The 22,012-nt window shown below is 40.3% G+C and overlaps 1 protein-coding gene across 1 annotated transcript; it reads right to left on the bottom strand.

Annotated features, from left to right (window-relative positions):
- Positions 1-1,674: 1,674 nt before the first annotated feature.
- LOC122660573 (E3 ubiquitin-protein ligase UPL2-like) lies at positions 1,675-21,338 on the bottom strand. The gene is made up of 17 exons (XM_043855939.1): positions 21,165-21,338; positions 20,870-20,993; positions 17,306-17,401; positions 17,017-17,223; positions 10,359-16,929; positions 9,169-10,265; positions 8,776-9,081; positions 8,460-8,667; positions 7,844-8,112; positions 7,450-7,739; positions 4,488-5,604; positions 4,257-4,403; positions 3,580-3,660; positions 3,273-3,498; positions 3,002-3,141; positions 2,162-2,268; positions 1,675-1,829 (listed from the first exon to the last, which is right to left on the bottom strand). The coding sequence occupies exons 2-17, from the start codon at positions 20,963-20,965 to the stop codon at positions 1,727-1,729; spliced, it is 11,061 nt and encodes a 3,686-aa protein (XP_043711874.1). The 5' UTR covers positions 20,966-20,993; positions 21,165-21,338; the 3' UTR covers positions 1,675-1,726.
- Positions 21,339-22,012: the final 674 nt, after the last annotated feature.

Here is a 22,012-nt window from a genome sequence, read left to right as displayed (position 1 = left end):
TCAGCTGCAATGAACTACAGTCGCAAAATACAAGATCTCATCTCCAAGCCATAAACCATGATTCAGCTATCATCCGTCTTTTTTATTTATCTTCTACATATATTCTTTATATCTATATATGCTTTTATCCCATTTTATATCTAAAAGATCCATTTCTTTTTTTGCTTTGATTTGGGATATTTGATTATCTTTATGCTTAATGAAAAAATGAAAATGACAAATGCAAGATGCACAACCCAGAACATCACATCAGGAGAATCTCAATTAAATGGGATCTACTACATAGATCCTTGCCCTCTAATAGACTCTATCCAAAGTCATACTTAATAAAAGACCTAGACTATACATGTCATTTCTCACCACTTCTCCTATAATCATGTTATTCCTAATCCTAACTAACTCTTTTTTCTTCCTTTCATATTTTTGGGTAACTACGATGGGTTTGAGATACGACTTAAGAGACGCATTTTGACGTTGATTGGTTCCTATATAAGGATGTAAACGGATCAAATTTGATTAGATAGTGGCATTATCATATTCTTATTCGATCATATTCGGACGAATTCGGATAATATCGTATTAGTTTTTGGACAGATTTGGATAATTTTCAGATAGTGATTTTTTGAATAAAATTTCTCCTAAATGGATAATAACGTAAACCGAATATGAATTTTCGACTATCCATTGCTAACTTTACCTTTTTGTTGACAAGGGTTAAGGTTATGACTTGAGAGTTCAACAACTATCCTTCTACTCTTCTAATCCTTAATCTCATATGCTTAAAACAGTATGCCATATATACCATCACCCGAACATTGGTCGATGATAACCTACTTGTCTTATGTTAGTAACTGGAGTAAAATCATTGAATTAAACAAAATCAGATTCCATTATGTGAAGAACGAACTGCTCTTTAGACAAAATTTCTTTTAGCTACAGAAATGCCATTTCATTATCATAGAATCTCATGTCCTTTCTGTAATATATATTCACTTGAATTCAGTTTCTACACCCTTCCCCTACTTGTTTCAAACTGAAATTGGACCAAATTTAACAAATAGGACAACTATGGAACTCGGTCTTCTATCAATATTGACTCACCAATCTCTCCCAATGTTAAATAGTTTTAACCATCCAAAATGGGGAAATTTCTCAAACTTCAAAATGTTTTCAATTTCAGTTTGTTAACCGTCAGTAAGAACACGAGGCCCATTAAATTGCCACAGCAATAGGGAGCCTGGCTGCTCAGTTGTTAGATCATCCACTGTAGTCCGTCTTCACTCATGCCTGCTTGCTCAGTAAAATCGTTTATGTCATCTGTACTCTGTTTGCATTCTCGGAATATATTTCAGGTCAAGAATGCATTCTGAAAATGATTCTCTGTTTTGTCACTTCAAAATACATAATAGATGCAGAATCTATTCTAAGAACCAAACAAGAGCCTTCATCCCCAAATTTGGTACGACTATCAACAAGATTAATACACTCCAGGAAGCATAACAATAGGAGAAATGGTACATTGGCGAATACAAAACCGCCAAAAGCATTACCAAAGTAATTAATAAATACACAAGAAGAAAAAAATACTGTACAATTAAATTAACACTTATCAGCTCTATTTGCTCTTACCCTTCCCCCCCCCCCCCCAATTCTCCCCCTTTTTTTCTCCTTTTCTTTTCTATGTAAACACAATATATCTACAGGACACATTGATACCCAAATGTTCTCAACCAAACCCAAACCCTTCGTTGGCCTCATGAATTGCCAGAAGTAGTCTCCCCTCCAGATGTTGTTTAGATGGATACTCTGGTAGGTCTAATTGGTTGAAACTGCAGTGACCACAGAAAATACAGCAGTTAAGTCATCAAAAGTAGACTGTCTGAAGCATCTTATAAAACAAAAGTCATCACCTAGGCATGCACATTAATGTGGCCCATTTGTCATATGAGCAAGGTTTTAAGAATCAGAATCAGACCGGATTCTGGTCGAATTGGATCCTGATTCAAAAAATAGGCTTTTTTTAGGGTTCAGGCAGATTCCACTTGCTTGAACCTTGAGTGTGGGGTGTGGGCATGTTTACATGCATGCATGAGACAGGAATATACATTTAAAATTGATTGCTCAACTACACTTTACACAAAACTTGAAGAGGAATGATTACCATGTATGAGCTGAAGGCAAGTGGTCAGGGCTCCCGTAAGCTTTATGAATTTGAAATCTTTGCGAGCCTGAAATTCCTTGAAGTGCACTGAAACCTTCTAAGGGCACCTGCAAGGAATTGTACCATTAGCTACTTGTGCAGTGAATCATTACTGGCAAGGAATAAAAAATTGGCATGGTAAACCTTGGGTTTCAATATGAAATAAGGTTACAATACGGACAAAGCTACGTCTCAGACGTATTTGTAAACTTTCAAGCATGTATCCTATATTTGTTGTTGTGTTCGCCAGAAAGCGAGGAAATTATTGCTAAAGCAAAGGGAAATTTTTATTATAATTATTTTTTTCCCCTTTTAGTAAATATACATATTAAATGTGAGACTCGAGGACAATATAAAACAGGTCAACGGGCATGCTCAGAAAGAGCTTACAAAAAATTATCAAGCCAGAAGAAAAAAATGATATAAATCATTTCTCCACCCCCCCCCCTCCCCCTCCCCCTCCCCCTTTTTTTTGTAACCTTCTGAGGGCTATTGTTTCTCTTTTATTTCTGTTGCTTATTTGTGCTGTTTCATTGTATTTTTTGGGTACCATTTGTATCTTATCAATCACCTTTAATGCTCGAAATTGGTAATACGAATAGAAAATCCATCACCCAAACAGTATCACAACAGTAGTTTATTGCCAAATGCAGAACCTAGAAATCATATGCATTAATGGGCTAGACATACCATGGGAGAACTACCCTCATAGGACTTATTTCAAGAAATTGATTGCTCACTAAAACAGTGGCCATTTATAAGGACTGCTACAGGTATAGAGTTTCCAGACAACAAAGGTACCTTTGAGGTGCCAGTCACAAACTGTAAGAGACGAGCCTTATCCTCCTTGCTGAAACCCTGAACAACCTCCCAAAACCACTGAATAACAGGAGATGCAGCACTGTATCCAGAATACTCAGTATTTGCCCGTAGGTCATCCACTGAAAGAAATGAAGCAGAAAAAACATAGGAATAGCACTCATTAGTTCTCAAGGGTATTGATGGAGAGGATGGTCCACAAAATTGACATTATATCCAGCATGAGTACTAAATTGGCAATTAAGGAACTCACAGTCTATATCTGGAAGCCCACTTATCAATAACTCCAGTTCTTTATCATTAAAAATAGATATTAGATCCCGAGGTATCAGTTCACTGAAACCTTCCAAAAATGCATTGATTTGAGGACGAATAGCCGTGGTCAACCGATGTTCAGCAACAAGACCGACATATTCATGCTTGTTCTCCTCGGTAACTCGAATATTCCGACCACCGGGGATCAGCTCACAGTCAGTGACCTGAAATTTCATCATGACTGAGATTGACTATGGAGTATTATATCATTAAATAAGGTTTCAGAGACAGGTGGCAGCAATTACCTCTGCCCTTTCATACAATATCAACTTCTCCTCGTCAGCATCAATGCTGAAAGTAAGGTCTAAAACATCACTTATATCATTCTGCAGAAGTTAAGCAGAAAATTAATATGTGCCCAGCAAAGAAATACATGTGCGTGGACATGTACATATATACATAAATACAAAGGTGACCGCATGCATGCACATTTAAATACACAGCAAGTATATTAGACGGCTAATCTAGCTTGTCGGCACCTAGATAGATAGGGCACTATCTCCACTGGTCTGTTCAAAATTTTGGAACCAAATCCAATCTTATTCCCCGATCCTCGTCCCCCAACTGAGCAAAAACAATTGCAGCAGCTTTTCTCTCCCCCACCCCACCCCCCGCTGGATAGGCAATTTTTTCTTTGTATTTTCATCCATCTATTTGTTTTCAACACTTTTTTATTAGGATATAAAGCTTCATATCCAACCACATGGCCAACTCCATTTTGTCAAAGGTCTGAAACTTAACAAGATGAATAGAAGACCCAGTACCCTATTTCTATATAAAATTTAGGCCCCACTTGATCTGCCCAGATTCTAGGGCAGTGCAATAAGTCCTGAGCAGGCAGACTAGGAAATCAGTTCGGCATGCACAAAAACGTGTGTGTGTGTGTGTGTGTGTGTGAGAGAGAGAGAGAGATGCAACACACCTCAAGCATCCACTTCAGGTTTTTGAAGTAATCAGGATCTATGGCTTCAATGTCATGATATGTTACTTTAACCCCAAGGATATGCTTGTAAAAAGATCGAGTGAAATGGACATCCAGAAGTTGACCATCAAATTGAGCTTTACCAACCTGCAACACATAGAAGAAATAAGTGCAAAAAATATAATTAAGTAATAAAAAACAACAGGAACCAGTAGAGGAGAAATCACACACCACTCGCCCAACAAACTTGAAATATGAGAGATGCTCTGTTTGGTAGACAGAGTTGGGATTTGGCTGAAATGTTGATTCATTGCCCACTGTTGTAAAAAGTAGTGCTCCTTTGTCAAATATAACCCTAGACAACAACTGATACCATTCCCTTGTCAGTCCACCAGCATCAATACCTTCCTCCCCTTGAAAATGAACAGTTAACCTCCCCTTCAAGTCTTGAGTTGAACGCATGCGCAGTTGGTTATATGAATCTTCAAGAATGTATGCTCTCCTTACTGATATTCTCAAAGGACTATGATGATGATCATGCTGATGCTTTATCTTGGACCGGAAGTGAGCACGCTTATTATCAAAATCAATGAAGCGTGGAACCTTCAGCATGAGAGAAAATGACTTCTCAAGCAAACCAGGGTTCTGCCTGATGAAAGCATTTAATAGCTTCCTATGCTTATCTGAGAACTTGACAAAAGCAACATGTTTTTCATCAACTTTTGCAAGGGAACATGAAGTCTTCTGTTGGGCAGCAGATGAAGCATCTTCAACATCAGAAGTTGCAGCAATGCTGAAGTCATGACCAGCACCAGACTGGGCAGGATGCAACTTCTCACAAGTCACAAAGAAAGATTCTACATATGGCAAGATGTTTTGGGTACCCGCAGGAAGTGGAGGCATTACACCAGTGGCTGTGGATGTGATGGTTGTAGATGATGCAGACAGATCAGTTACTGAATCTGAATAACTCTCAATTTTGGCTATGCAAGTGCTCAACTCCAGCCACAAGGGCTCCAAGGCAGCATTAATTTCCCCTACCTGACAGAGAGGATCATTTTGCTCCCTTTTAGAAGGGGTTTGTTGATCCTTCTCTTTCTCATGTAGGGATGAAATAAGAGAGCTTAATGCCTGCAGAACCCGCAGGATTGCAGTCCCACTAGTAGAAGTTGTACTCAAGAGTGTATTTTCTGCTTCTCCAAATACACGCAACTCATCCATTGCAAATCTACTTAATTGTTGAACAGAATCAGCTAGCTCAGTAATAAATAAATGACAATGAGTTGGCGCAATAGCCACCAACTTTCTTAATACCTCAGCGACAAGAACATAAGCATTATCTGACAATCTGAGAAGAAAGAAATGTCAAACTACCATTTAGCTTGCAATTCAAAACTCAAGAGAAATAGCTTCAACATAACTATGACGAAAAATTAATGCAACCTAAGATAGCAGAACCATCATATACATCTGTGAAAAGATCTATGGAGCCTAGGAGAACGAGTGAAGCATGCTAATCCAGTCAAGTAAACAATGAAACAGATCAAAAACAAATAAATGAACAAGTTTATTTGTGAAACCTGAGAAAGTCAAATAGAAAGGTTCAAATTCACGACAGTAAGAATTCTAAGTATAAGCATTGTAAAATGACTACAATAAAAAAAAAAAAGGAACACAGCAGAAAGTTCATAACTATCCAACCAATTAAAATAATGCACAAAAGGTACATCTGCTTCTGTTGCTGTGGTACAAATTTGCAAAGAAACAAAGTTTCAGTGAAGTGGGGAGAGAAAGATTAAAGGCACCCTAGTATTTAGGTTAGATTATATAACCATTTTTAGACATTGGAAGTTAATCCAACATTTTGCACTATTTTTGTCAAGAAATTAGTACATATTAATCATTCAATCCTCCATGTTACTTTCTGAATTGGAAAGCATTGTTTAGGGCAATACCATTACTTTCTTCTTCTTCCATTGCTTAAGGTAATGGCTTTGACGGTGATAGTTCAAAATCCAAATATTACTAGAGGAGGTATTTGGAGGTTCAAATAAGGGTTAGAGGAAGTTTTTTTGGGTTATGCCATAATTTCAACCAGAACATATTCCAATACAGCTATCAAATTGTTCAAGGTCAAATCATTTTGACAGGATGATGAGGGCGCTTCTGATACACTTACCACGTGTGTCTTATGCATGAACATAGTTGGATAATTTCTTAAGAGATTAAAAACAAAAAATCAACTCTTTCAAAGTTGAGATATCAGAATTCAGAAGAAAGCTATCTCAGAACATATGATGTAATTATTTGCACAGTATACAACAAACAAGACAATGATCTGTTGCATAATTAAGAACTTGAAAACCATTAGGATTCATTAAACATGCATGTATAACACTTTAATGAATTGCATAAAAGTTTTTCTTATTGCTTACGTTGTCAAATCACTGATTATACTCCTACATATATTGATAATTGGGTTTACTCCGAAAGAGAAATATGTCTCATGCATGAACATAGTTGAATAATTTCTTAAGAGACCAAAAAAAGAGTCTTGGAAAGTTAAGATATCAGAATTCAGAAGAAAGTAAAACCAGGGCAACATATGACGTAATTTTTTGCAGTGTTAAACAGTATAGCGTAGTCTTTTCTGTTATGTCTTCATCATTTGGTTGGGTTCACCACTTGTCACTTGTAATTATGTTAGACTGTCTCTGTCCTTGTAATTTTCTATTTATCAAGTTATAATTATGTGGACCTAGGCTTATGGTGGCCTCTTCTGAATCAGCTCTAGGGTTTCTCTTCCCCCCATCGAGTTCTCTTTGCCCTCTCTCTTCCTTTCTTCTTCCCTCTCTTCTTCTTCCTCTTTACACTTGTAGGTACTGTTTTCGTGGTTCTTATATCGTTGTACACAGTCCACAAGAAACAAGACAAAGATCTGTCGCATAATTAAGAACTTGAAAACCATGAAGATGATACATCAGGCATGCATGTCTAAAACTTTAATGAATTGGATACAAGTTTAAATTGATACAGCATCCATAAATCAACTATATTGAAAAAATACAGCCAATCTTACCAAGCTAAAAAAGGATTTGAGTAAATAAGGGTAAACCAACCATTAAACTAATCCAAAGAAAGGCTCACATTCTAAAAACTGAATGAATTAGAGGTTGATAAAAGTTACACATACCCCTCCCGTGCAAGCAAAGAGCATAGGAGCTTAAGTTCTGCTCGTGGTAGGCTGAATAATAGAGCTTGAGTATCACATTCATTACTTGTACCAGAACCTGAGGATTTGAGGCATTCATCAGTCTTGGATGATATAACATCACCAACAGAAGATGAACCACCAGTGACATTTAGCTCAGCTTCTTGCATCTGAGAACCAGATGCATGCTCTACAGGTGATTCCCCAGACTTGTTGGATGAATTGGAGTTGTTTTCAGCATTATCAATGACTACGTCCAAAAGATTTAGCAACTGAAACAGGAAAGTAAAGAACTCACTAATATTTGAAACAAAATTCAGGAGCCCTTAAAAAAAATCAAGTAAATAAATAAACACCAAAATCAAGTGAGCATTACCTGTTCAAGATGAGCAATGCTTCTCAAATAAAGTGGTTGATTCAAGAGACTTAGAAGTAAGACAATGGAGAAATCTCCATTTTGATGTTGCTTGCTTTCAATTTCATCCCTCATAACAGCTTTTCCACGAGCCTGTTCAGAGCTATCCGACTCATTAACCGGTGGCTGTGGAAGCTCAAGCTGAAGCAGAAGCTTTGCAACAAAAAGATGGTTCCGAGCCAAGTAAGTCAGAGTTTCCAGAACACGCCGAGACACCAGGGGAGGGACACCTAGACAAGAACAAGAGGAGAGTAGTAAGTGTATCAGTTACTATTGCTAGATGTTCCTCTTGCTTGCCAATCCCCACACCTAATAGCATAACCTCATCATATATTATATACATTATTAACATCTACACATAAAAATTAAAGAAAAAGATCAGATATAGCTTGTAGAACGAAAATGGCAATTAATGAACCTTCCAAGGTACTTGCTAAAATGAACCCTGTAAAAATATTCAAAAATACTTCACGATTCCCGAAAACCCCAAAAAGAACAGGAATAAACACAAAGAGAGATGAATGAGGGGAAGAGGGGGAAATCGAAAGAGTCCTACAGGACCAGAGTAAAACTTTACCATCCAGATACTGAGGACGAGAATACATAACATGACTCTGGCAAGCATAAAGCCGATAGGATGGCTCTGCAGTACTGCTCAAATGATTGACGGACCCCCGCATATCAAGCATCAGCATATCCATCAGAATTTGCACCAGAGTGGTCCTTGTTTCATGATGAGCACAGAGATTCAGGAGAAGCCTCTGTAATTGGCCCTTATACAATGGCTGCATAAATTTACGCATCAATGTATCATAGATCAGAAAACAAGTGTTGCTTCACTGTGTGAACACATGAGAGTGTGTGTGAAAGCAAGAGAGAGAATATCCGATAACCTGAACCACACGAAGCAATCGAATCATGGCTTTTAGAGCTTCTGTATCCACCAGAGGAGCACCATCAGCTTCAAGTAGTTTACCTCCCATTGATCTACGCGAAGCAATTCCTCCTCCAGCTCTGTCAAGAGAGGCTCCAACAGCTTCACCACGTCTGGAGGATTCACCTCTCCGACTTCTAGGGTACATGCCAAAAAGAGTACGACTATGATACCGATGTGCAAACCTCTCACGCAACATGTTTGCTTCTGCTACAAGAGCTGGTGTTAAATTGGCCAGAATAGCATCGGAGGATGTTAAGAGCACCTGAGAATGCAAAATATGTTACTAATCGTACCAAGAAACAAACTCTTCAAAATTTTGCAAATTGCAGCGGAATAAATAATACGCAACCTCTTCTCGTAAGTCTGAAGGGAATGTTGCAATTATTGAGACAGCATCCATTTCAACCGGTTGCCCTTCCAATTCCTGCGACTGTTGTAGTCTCTGAGCTTGTTGTTGCGCTAGAACTTCTGCTCTGATATCTGAGGGAAGCGCTGCAAGGAATTCAGGATCAATATCTCCAGCAGACTGAGGTTGATCATTTGAAGGCTGTGCTGCTTGACCCTGTTGAGCTGAAAGTACTTCAGCACGCAAATCCTCAGGAAGAGCATCCAGGAAAGCAGGGTCAATTGATCCAGACTCAGCTTCCCGGTTGATCTGCTGCTCATCAGGACCACTCTGATCTGCTCCTTCACCAGGATTTTCTGACACTTCAGTAACACTCTGAAGAGATAAATCTCGGCAGCTCACTGGATTGGAATTTCCCAACGATATATTTGTTCTTCTAACTCGAGTTGATTGGAGATCACCTAAAGGCAGTCTATCCGTTGAGGCTTGCCTTTCTCCCCCATCATCATGGCCATCAGCACTTCCTATTTCCACCTCCAAGCTTCGAAGGCTTTCCCCCAAAGTTGCACCACTTCCACTGCTTTCTTGGCTCACTGCTTCAACATCCCGCACAACTACATCATTGTGCTCATACTGCATGTCAACAGCTTGAGTATGTGCACTTGATCCCTCCCTTCCATGAAAATCATTTGCTGTTGATCTGCCATCAGAATTTTCTATACCATCCACTCCTGTGGAATCAGATGGCAGTGCAGAAATGCTACCATTGTTTACAATTGTCTCTACAGGTGCATCTGTCCTTACTCCTGTTTCAGATTCTTCTAGATGACTTGGCTCCCCTTCACCTTGAGGTTCCGCCGTAGTTGTATTCTGATCCGAAGGTTTATCAGATGTAGGCCGTCTCAACTGGGAGACAAGCAACTCTTCTAGGCCTTGGGGTATTGCAGTTGCACTTGATCCACCACGCTGCTGGCTATCATCTACCCACATGTTAAAACGATGTCCATGCCGTCCATTCCTAAGTGACCGGAAAATAGTGTCTAACCTTGATGATGAGTTGTCCAAGTTTCTATCAGAGAAGACCATATCAGCCGAACTCTCTGAAAAATTTTACAGTTGATTATCAGTATAATTCAAATATTGGAGGATCAATTACAGAATCTGAAACCAGACCACGGAAATCAACTACTCACCTGATTGTCTAGGAGGCGCTGGATGCAGTACAGAAGGTGGCTCCATCAGAAGAGGATGCTGGGAAGGAACACCATGGTCTGCAGATCTTCCTAGAAGATTGTATATTGATGTTGTACGCCCTTGGCGCCTTGATCCAAAAACTTCAACAGGCATCACATGGAGAGTATCATTAGGAAAACTATTTTCTCTGCCAAAAACTTCAATGTGATCAAAAACATTTATTCCATTAATGCCCTCCTCTAGCCTCAGAATAACTCCTTCGTCATCCTCATCTTCTTCATCCTCTTCCTCTAACACATCTTCATCAAACTCATCTTCATCAATCTCATGATCATCCTGATCAGTGTCCTCCTGCGACATATGATGAACTTCATCCTCCTCCAGATCATTATGCTCCTCATCCTCTTCATCTTCATCTTCATCACCTTCGTCTCCATCATCCCCAGACATCTCTTCGTCATCATCTTCATCACCAATATTAGCTGGCACATTGTGAGAGAATTCGAATCTTATCGCCACAGAATCCATTCCATTTTCAATACCCCCAGCCTCCTCGGAATTTTCATTCATATAATCGTCTTCAGCTCCAGGAGCAAAACCACCATCCATATCCCGATCATGCTCCATATCATCTCTAATTGACTCTGAGCTGCCAGAGGCTTGGACTGTTGTAAAAGGTTCAATTTGGTCAATAACTGCTTCACTACGATCAGGCTGGGAATTAGTTTCCAAAGACTGAAATCTATCACCCCCAGTATCAGTTCTTCCAGGTTGGCTCTGCTCAGGAGGCTTATAAGTGTTCTCGCCCTTTCCTGAATTAGGATCAGCAGAAATGGCATGTTCTTTTGTAACTGCCTCCAGAGCCTTGACTAGTCCAGTAACAACTTTAGGAGAATCAGCATGATCCAGGTCCAAAACTTCGAGAATTCGAGTCAGAGACAGAACCAATCCAACATCTAGAAAAGTTGCTGAAGCTTCTGCTGAAATATATGCCCCAGTGGGAGACCGAGCAGCTAAGACATCATTGAGCAGATCAATAAAAGCATGAATATTGCCATCTGGTGGCCTGAAACCATTAGACGAATCAACAAAGTCATTGAGGACATGGCTAATCTCGGTAAAAACCCTTCTCCGCGCCTCTGTAGAGCGAACACAGGATGCAACCAAGAACTGGCTCGCCCTTGTTGCTAGTTTCTGCCTCCAATCACCATCTACTTTCTTTTCCTTCTTATGATTTCCAGAGTACGGTAGGAACTTCTGAAGAATATGATGAAATATTCCGCCACTGTAGTTCCCACTAGTACCCCTCTGGGGAGGACCTCTACAGCTACTGACTTCAGCATCTCTTCGGAGAAGGATATGAACAGATGAAGCATAAGTAAGCATTATCTCAGTCAAAAGCTTTAAAATGAAAACAGTTTTCGCAAGAGATGCAGAAGTTTCCTGGTTATTGGTTTCACTCTCTTCAGAAACAGTAGCAATGGCTTTCCCCTTGCCCTTATTTGCAGCACCATCAATGTCCATGTCTGCTATTGATGGCCCATCTACCACACCATCATCTCTCTGTGAAGGAACAAAGGTTATCACAGAATCTAACAGAAGCTCAATTACACTTATAAAACTCTGAGGAGATTTCCGATGGACTTTGGCACTCTTGGAATTTGAATCTGACAATTTGCCTTGCGCAGGAGCCACTGAGTTTGCATCACCCAAAGAGGTCTTCCCATCGGCAAGCTGGTGCTTGTCTTTCTCCGATGCCTTCTCCTTCTCTTTCTCCTTGGACTTATCTTTCTCACGATCTTTCAAGAGTATAACATATGGCCTTTCACCAACCATTTCAATTTGACACACAGACTGAGCAGCTCGCATGAAGACCACTGGATCCCTAGAGATGACAGAGGCCAGATTTAGAAGGAAATTGCGTGGAGTAAGCCTTCCATTAGAGTGCCTATTAGTGGCAGATACAAGGCTGTGTCTGATCTCAGATTCCATTGCTTGCTGTAGAGTATGGGGATCTTCAAGAATATGACGAACTATAGTAGCAGCAACATTGTCAAATCCAGAAAACAGGCTAGTTGTTGGCAAAGACAATAGAGATGGCAAACCACCAGCATCAAGGAAAGCAACAGCAACAGAATGAGTTCTTGTAAGCGTAGCACATAACTGAAGGACAACATGCATCGTCTCAGAAGGTAGCTGATTCTTTATACATCTACATGCAATCTCAATAAGTTGCTTCTGGTCATGCTCATCTATATATCGTGACATTAACCCAAAGGTAGACTGCAAGTTGTTCTGCTTATCCTCATCAATGGTTACACTAGCCTGCTGGTTACTAACATCATCTATTTTCAACTGCTCAGAAATATCTGGATTTAGTTTCGGATCCAACTGCAGCAGTCTATCAATTGCAAGAAAAGCTGTGGTCACCCACTTTGGAACTTGGCCTTTATGTCCATCATGCATACTAGGATCCCACTGAGAAAGCAAATCAGAAGCAATCTTAATCAGCCCATTTTGGAAGGCAGCTTCTTGAGCCGCTGTATCTTCATGAAGAACTAGCGCCAGCACATGAAACAGAGCAGATAGCATGCAACTGTTTCCACTATCCAAAATTGAACTGCAAACCCTAACATGTTCAATGACAAAGGAAATAACTTTCGACCTGTATTGACCATCATTTTGGGAGCATAACATCACAAGCAGGTCCCTAACTGGAAAAGCTAGCTGCTCCTTCATCTGCAGAAGCCTGGTAGATGTCATTAACAAATCGTCAACAGGGGGAAGCTGGACAATTTCTTCTTCCTGATCTAGGTTACTTGCATTTCCATCAACTTCATCTTTCTGGGATGTCCCAGAGTTGCCTAGGGACATGGCAAGAGCTCGGGCAAGCTCATCATCTTCTTGGGCTTCCTCTGGATGTGAGAATAGCCACTCCATTGCCATTTCCACACTATTTGCTCCCACTTGCCTCAAAGCTTCTTCAGCCCTAGACCTTGAAAAGCCCATCTCTACAATCGTTGAAATAACAGATTCATTTAGAGGAGGGCCTATCATACGGGCTCCACTGTTGTTATTTACATTTTTCACTTCAACTCCATAATAGACATGCCGCATGATAGAGATAACTGTTGTGATAAACTCGTAACTACACTCGGTAAATTGAGGATGAGTCCAAATGGGAAGCACCGTCTTCAGTACCTTGGACTGCAGAACCTTTACAAATGCTTCAGCATCTCGAGGAAAAGGAACATTTCCATTTGTGAGAGGCTGACCAAGCAAGTGTTTTGTAAAAGGAGAGATGATAAAAGATGAAGTCACTAGGTGGTCCATTAGTGTACCATAGCTAGCCAAGGGCCCATAAATCCATGAATTATCTGTTTCTTCTTTCTCACCTTGCACCGAACTCCCGTCATCAGTGTCCATAGGGGATGCAGGTGCTCTATTAACTGTAAAAAGCAACTGACTGGTAGCTTCGAAAGTGGTCAGGACTGCTTGAACAACCTCGTGCCCATAAAAGCAATTCAACAATATAGGATTGCAGGAATCAGGTCTGTCCAGTAGAATGTTGTCAATGAAATCAATGACCTTACCAAAGTACCGACACTTTGATGATATAGGTGTCTCTGAACCAGAAGAGTCTGTGTATCCTCCAAAATTCAAATGGTCCAATATAATGGAGGAAAAAGTAGAAACCACAGATTTTGCTGCTGGAGACACATTCATAGTATCATCCCGTCGACGTGAAGGAAGCAACATTACTTTTCCCAACTCCAAAAATAGATAGCTAATATGAAAAGCAAGTGATCTCATCATATCGCTGCAGGATGAATAGTAAGTTCTCTGGGTATCGCCTTCCATTGAACTTACAGGCCCTGAAGCATCAGAAGAACCAGAACCATGCAAGTGCTGACTAGATCCAAGCCGCAGGTTTGATGGACCATCCATAACAAGTCTCGGCTGAACTCCAGCAGCACGACCAAGATCACGGTAAAGGCTTATAAGATCAAAAAACTGGGATTCAACACTCCATCCTGACATCCTTCGTCTCAGCAATGGATCAAGAAACTGCCTAAATGAGTTGAACCTTTGCTCTTCAGTATCACCAGCATTTGAGTCCGATTTCTGTGGATCTGAACTAGGACCAGAACTGGAACCTTTATCTCCTACGTCCAGCTTGGCATCTTCAAGGAGAGAAATCTGCCATAGAAGTTCCCGGTGCACACGCCCAATATCTTCCAAGACATCCTCACTACCATTTCCAAATTCCGCAAGCAATGCAGTCACCCAACGATTATCTTTAGAGGCAGCAAGAAACAAAAGGAACTCAACAACAAAAAGTGAGGAAAAGATTCCCTTATCTGGTGTAATCCTCGGATCCAGCAAAAATGAACCGGTCACTGAATTGAATCCGTCTAAAGTTTTCTTCAAACGATCCCTTAGAGAAGAACAAAAGGCACGTGCCAGTACAGCAGAGTGATGCTGAGTAAAACCCTTAAACACAACTGTGCTATGCAAAGCAATTGACATCCCTTCAGATGATTGTGCAATGCTAGGCCGCAACAGAAGCTTCATTAAAGCTTCAATTCCCTTCTTTTCCACAAATAACCTGCAAGTTTCAGAATTTTCCATTGTTCTGTGAACCAGTACCATCACATGATAGATACAGAGTTGAACAAAACGCTCGTTACTGATGCCATTAGCTGCCACATCTATTGCACTCACCAGACAGCCATGCCCCTCTTGCGCTCTATCTTCAGAATCAGTTTCCATTGCAGTACCACTGTCCACTTTCCCTGACAACCCTGAGCCCACATCATCACCCATGGAAGCAAGCTTATGAATAATTTCAATGATAATATCCACCCCGGTACTTCTCAATGAGGATACATGTCGCAGAAGCTCCTCCACAGCATTTGCCAAAGGGACAACACCTTCATTCATTGCAACCACGTACTTTCTACTCGTGAAAATGTCTGCAAGGAAATGTAAGGCCATGGTTTCCTTTACAGCCTCTAAGCCTTTCGCATTAAGACAAATGGCACCAAGACCACTGGGAATGCATGTAATAGCTTTTGAAGAAGGGAGTATTCCAGCCACCACTGATGATAGAAATGCATCTGGAAGACCGAATTCATGCAAAGACGAAAAACAAGTAGGGTCTTTGTGGATAATCTCACTCATAACAGTCACTGCAGAAAAATATATATCACCACCAAACTTCTCTACATTGCCAAATATCAATGAAAGAGAGGCAGGCAAGGAATTATCATGTGTGTTCTGGGACCTTGAAGTATTTGCAGGGGCATAAGTAGCAGACCCAAGTGCCTTCAACAAAGCCTTGATAAGCCGCTTCTGGGAGTATAACCGATCATCGTCATATCTTGACTGGTCTCCAATGGCCATTGAATTTCCATCTGCACCAGCCAGACCGATAACTCTATGAACTTCTGTCTGTAATCTCTGAGCCAGAAGTTCTACTCCCCCCAGATCTTTGAACAGGGTCACAGCTGCATTACTATAGTCCATGAGCTTCTGTAGAGTTTTTACGGCAAAGCAGACAAGATGCATATGGGCTGATTTAACATCCTGTAGCAGAGGCAAGAGGGTCGGAACCATGCCTGATCCCCTAATAGCACTTCCAGAACTTGAAGAAGATATCACATGGAGCAGATAAAACTGTAGAAGAGCTTCAACAAAGGAAAGAGATGATGGATCACTAGATCTATTCAGTGCAGAGACCGCCTTCTGGAGTGCATTCAGCAGAATCATTCGGTTGCCCCCGGCAGAAATGATGCTTGATCCACTTAATATCCGTGCACGTTCATGAGATGAAGAATATGCAGCCAACTGTGCACTCAGTGCAAGCATTGCAAGTGTTTTAATGCTTCCTGGAATAGATTCTTCAGAGCGGACAATCCTAATTAACTCATTCGTATACTCTGGTTCATTGGAAAAAAAAGAGACAAGTTCATCATGAGCATCATTGGACTGGACAAGCACAATGAATGCAAGAAGGCAAATTCTACTGTACAGCCTGCAGGTTCTTGGGGATCGGAAGGCACGAGCAAATCTAATTCTTGTCAGCAATGAGAACCTGTGCTCTGGAGGTACATCATATTGCTCAATGCACTGTTTCAGAAATAATAGATCATCCTCCTTCTGCAGATGCATGTCTGGGATGTGTATAACACGCAAGTTGGATGGTATATTCCTTGAACTACTTCCCTCAACATTCTGGGAATCAACCCCATGAAATTCAAAATAAAGGGTCGACCCTAACCGATAGTGAGATTTGTCATATTCATTCTCTATATCAGATGGGAACAAAGAAAGCCCTTCATCTTGGATTCTCTCATTAGCCATGACACATGAATATAAACCCAAGCCTTCTTCTTTGCTCCCCCATCCTTGTGCTAGAGACAAGAGACAACTGTTTACCGAGCCACATCCAATCAACTTCCCACTCACATGTAGCTTGGAAGGATTAATTTTCACCAAAGAGGCAAGGGTTTCCAAAGTAGCTATGAGAATTTCAGGATCTGTGGATGCAAATAGGAGCTTGAAATGCTGTCAGGAAAAATAAGATTAAAGACACATTAGAAAAAACAAAAAATACATTCCTGATTGAACAATTTATAGTATCAGGCAGCATACCTCCAGGCCACTAAATGAACTCTTGTTATGGCAATTCTCCAATATTATTTGCATGACTCTTAGAATTTGTAGGACAGCATGTTTCGGGAACACGCCATCATCCTCTGAAATAATATCTGACAAGAGTAGATCTTTCCTACAAGAAATGTATGTCTTGAAATATGTATCAAAATGGAGAAAAAGCGGTCGCCAGTGGTGGAAATTTCCCTGAAAGAAAGGCAGAGAATACATGAATAAAAAATAAAAAGGTAAGGAGATTGCACGAGCAGTATGAGTAACGTGTTATCACCTTATTGTACTCCCAACGAAAACCTGAAAGAGGTATTGCAATATCATGTAATGGACTCTTGATCACCTTGTCAATAAATGCTTTGACTTTAGGAGGCTGCAAAACCGACAAAATAATCAGTACTACTACTTTCTTCCAACCCCACCTTGAAAAAAAAAACACAAACTGGTGGAGTGCTGGTTAAGGAAGAAGAGGAAAGGAGTCTTAGTGTTGCAGGGGAGTACAGGAAATCACAAAAGAGGGGGGGGGGGGGGGAAGAAGACACTCGCACACGCTCAGAGTCATGCAGGCTCTCAAACACAATCAACTCAAATCATCTTTCCAATCTATTCAACGATGGGGAATTACACCATATATAAAGAGAAATAAAAGACTCCTAAAAATAAAGACCAACTCTCTAACTAGGAAACTTATTCAAATAAGTAAACTAAGAACAATTGGGAAACCAAATATCCTAAGTAGCTAGCTTCTAAAATAAACTAAAAAGACATTATTTCCCCAAATAACATAAATTCCTAAAATCCTACTAGATCCAAAAACTCAAATTGGACCCGGTTCATCTCCATCTGGATTACCAAATGATCCATTGCCACTATTTGTTGTTCTAGTTGAGATTGTATCACTAGTGCTGCCTCTTTTGGCTTGGAACAAACATCATCAACTAACCCATGAAGAATGAATGTCTAGCGCATGTGAAAAGGATGTAGGATGCACAAGTTTCCGTCACGATCAATAATGCCTTTTCGTTCTTCCAACCATTCTCAACCCAATTTAATAATACGCTGAGGAGAATCAAATACTTCACAATATGCACCGTCACAATACTGAGAAACGGATAATTCGACGAATACATAATCCTCAAGAGTAAATAATGATCTGGTCATTCTTTGATAACATATCAACCACAGATCGCGATACGGAATTGTCACTTTGCCCTTCATCAATAAATAACATAGCAAGCTTTCCATTGGACGATCAAACTCTAAACTTGAACACAAAAGAATCCATCGGAATCTTAAATCAAGGAGTTAATGGCAAATCCCGTAAATAAAGAGAAGTTTATGAAACTAGTGGCACAACTGTAATTATGGGAAGTGCAACGAACACACAAGGGGACGACGCAGTATCAAGTATAAAGTAAAGGGGAAACCGGGAAGTGAGTAGAAAAACGGATATAACAGAATAAATATAAATCTGAGAGGCAATTTGGGCAAAAGGAGAAAAGATAAAAGAGACGATGTGGGGAGTGGGGAGGGATTCGTATATTACATTACCAACAGTAGGTAGAGTCTCCTATTTGGGGTTTTCTACTTGAAAGGAGAAACCAGCGAAGGAGCCAGCGAGGAAGATGTGTCGGAGCCGACCTCTGGTAAGCGAGGGTGACGCTGGAGATGGAGTTCGAGATCAACAATGGGGCTTCCAAGTGCATAAATCAGGTACACTGGAGTGCTGGTAATCGAACTGCAGTCACGAAACCAGGTAAGGCTCGATGCGATTTCCACTGCTAAAATTCTTCTCTCTCGATTCTTGATTCTCGATTCTCGATTCTTTTTTTTATATTGGCGGTAACCCTAGAAGGGAAACCGACTGATATCATGTTTGAGAGAGAAAGATGAGGGACAGTGGGGTTGTTGTAACTGTGGAAAAGGGAGGGGAAAAGGAATGTAACGGAGGGGTGGATTTTTTCTGCGGGAGATGGTAAAGAAAGAGGACTGTTGCAGTGTTTTTTTTTTAACGGAAATGCTGTGGGGTGGGAAACTGGAATGGAAAGAATGGGTGGGGAAAGGTTAGTGGGAGTTGCTGCGGGAAGGAGATGAGAAGGGGTTGGGGTTTTGATTCGATTTCGGTTTTCAACAGATTCATTTTTTTTTTCAATGCTGGTAACTTACGGCAGAAACAGAACGGGAAAAGATTTGGGGAAGAAGAAGAATAGGATGAGAGAGATTGATAGGAAGGGAATGATAGAGGTTGATGGGGAAGGAGATGGATCCTTCGGCTCTGATAGGAAACCTGAGAGGGATCTCATTGTTGAAGGGAAGGAGAGGAAATCATATAAGAAAGGGGGGTGGAAGAAGAAACTCGCAGATGCTCACAGCCACGCAGGCTCTCACACACAATCAACTTAAATCATCTTTTCAATCTATTCAACAATGGGGAATTACACCATATATAAAGAAAAATAAAAGACCCCTAAACATAAAGACTAACTCTCTAACTAGGAAACTTATTCAAATAAGTAAACTAAGAACATTTGGCAAATCAAATACCCTACGTAGCTAGCTTCTAAATTAAACAGAATAAAATAAACTAAAAGACATTATTTCCCCAAATAACATAAATTCCTAAAATCCTAATAGATCCAAAAACTCAAACTGGACCCGGTTCATCTCCATCTAGATACCCAAATGGATTTGGGTCGGTCCAAGGTAGTGCACCTGCATCACAAACTCAATATTCATGTCAAGACAACTCTAAATAGAATAATAAACCCCCAAGAACAACACCTTATGATATTAAAATTATAATAACAGTTCAATTTATTTTCATTGTTCATCCTTATATGACTTACAACTCTATGCAAAATCACATCTCTGAAATTACTAAATCAGGTGAAATGTACTAGCTATTTTAGATCCTACAAAATGTCACATAAGAAATATCATCCTCACTCCGCATTTTAAAACCCCAAGAAGCTTCTGTACCCCGCTAACAGAAGCATTTTGCAGACTCTCTGCAGATCCTAGTTCACCACATTAGTTGTCTGGATAAAATTTTCCGAATTTATTGCTCAGGCATTTGATATTCACAGAAAAAGGATGATAACCTAAGAGTACAAATATGGAATGTCCCAAAAATAACAATTCTAACACATGGTCACCAAAAACAAAGCTTAGATTTCATCACTTGTTTTATTTATGCATCTGAGAGTCGTTCCAGCTTTTATGACTCCTCACAGTAGAACTTGAGTTGACCTCCATCTTAAAACTTGCTAGATGTCTTTCCTCCCTCGGATTGAAAACTCTAAGAATAATGACATAAACCAAGTTCTCCTCTTGTACGCATCACTCCCAAAACAATAGTCAAAGCATTTTAACGATTTTCTAACTTTCTTATTGATTGAAACAACTTTGGAACATAACAAAAATGGTCGCAAAGACCAAGCCACATTCTGTAAGCTATTAAGTGCAAACTAAAGCATGTTGCTACGTCAGATTGGCCTAAACAAAGTAGCCTGAAACCAAATCCTCTAAAAGAGAAACTGCACCATCAACGAACTTCTGTTCGATTGTTTGAAAAAAAAGAGATAGAAAGAATAAACTAAGAAAGCTACTAGTTAGATGACTAAACAGTGTCTGTCTTTCGGAATGAGAACAAACAAAAACTGGAAAATATAAAATGAGGCACAAAGAGATAAACACTCCTATCCAAAAAACAACTGGAAATCTAAGTTAAAACCAAAACATACACTTAACCATAATAATTAAGGACTCCGATAAACCCTAGCACAGAAACAGAGATGAATCGCATTCAAATAAGAGAGAAAGCGTGGAAATCAAAACTCACAGGTTCAGACTCCAGTTTGAGTGAAGGACCAGCTGCTCCTTCCCCGGTCAATAGATGCCGCAGCCGCAACGGCAAAGTCGATCTTAGGGTTGCCATTTCAACACAACTTCTCTACTTCCAGAGACTGCAACAGATTAGGAACAAAGAATAAGATAAACAGAAACCCAAAATATGAGCTCAGATTGCATAAACAAAACCGAAAGCAACTCTCAATGAAATAAATTTTGCGATTAAGAAGACGAATTCTTCGAAAGAAAAATGAATAAAAAGTTATAAACAAGAGGTTGCGTCATACCAAAGACGAAGAAATAGAGACGAGAGGTGGATGCATACACATCCGACGTACCAAACATCCAAGAAACAGAAGAGAAAGCGAGAGAGAGAGAGAGAGCCGAAACCCCAGAGCAGAGAGCGTAAGGGCCTTTTTGCTTTTTTTGTGTTTTTTTTTTAACCCCTCGTAAGAGTCCTACTGGGATAGCTGAGAAAAAAGCTAAAACGGAAAATAGGAAAATGGGAAAATGTTAAACGAGGCTCTTACGTCTTATGCGCGGGGTGCATTGTGCGCACTACTCCTCGTTCCATAGGTGGGACCTATCAAGTGTAATCGGACACGTGGCAGGCATCGGGATTCAACTACTCACTATTTGATAGGTCCCACTAGTAGAACGTTTATCAACGTTCCATATGGCTTCGTTTCTTTGCCACATTTCAGTATAACCGACTTAAGTCTTTAGGTCTAAGGAAGCCGTTGTTGATGACTGTAGTCGTTAGCACGTGTGACTCTATGGGACTAGCCCCGTGGGTGTATGGAAGCCATCTGTTTGGCGCCTCATTGTAGCAAAGTTGCTACCAGTGTTGGAGGGGACATGAGATTCTGCCTCAGGAAGCGAGGTCTTGTGATCAAATCTTCACCGCTGCATAATTTCTTGGAACCACCTGCCTGAGGCTCACTAGGGTCCAGAAGCTCCTGATTCGTGCGTGGCGCGGGGGTCATGTACGAGCCCAGGGGGGATTTAGTCGGCCTAAAATTGGATACCCCTCCTGTCTCCCAAACAAACAAAAAAACAGTTGCTACCGGTGCATCTTCCATCAGCTCTTTGGTCTTTATGTCTTAGATTTGTGGTTTTTGACATTTTAAAAATA

The sequence above is a fragment of the Telopea speciosissima genome, chromosome 4 (assembly GCF_018873765.1).
Source record: "Telopea speciosissima isolate NSW1024214 ecotype Mountain lineage chromosome 4, Tspe_v1, whole genome shotgun sequence".
Classification (NCBI taxonomy): domain Eukaryota; kingdom Viridiplantae; phylum Streptophyta; class Magnoliopsida; order Proteales; family Proteaceae; genus Telopea; species Telopea speciosissima.
This window is presented reverse-complemented; position numbering and strand designations above follow the sequence as displayed.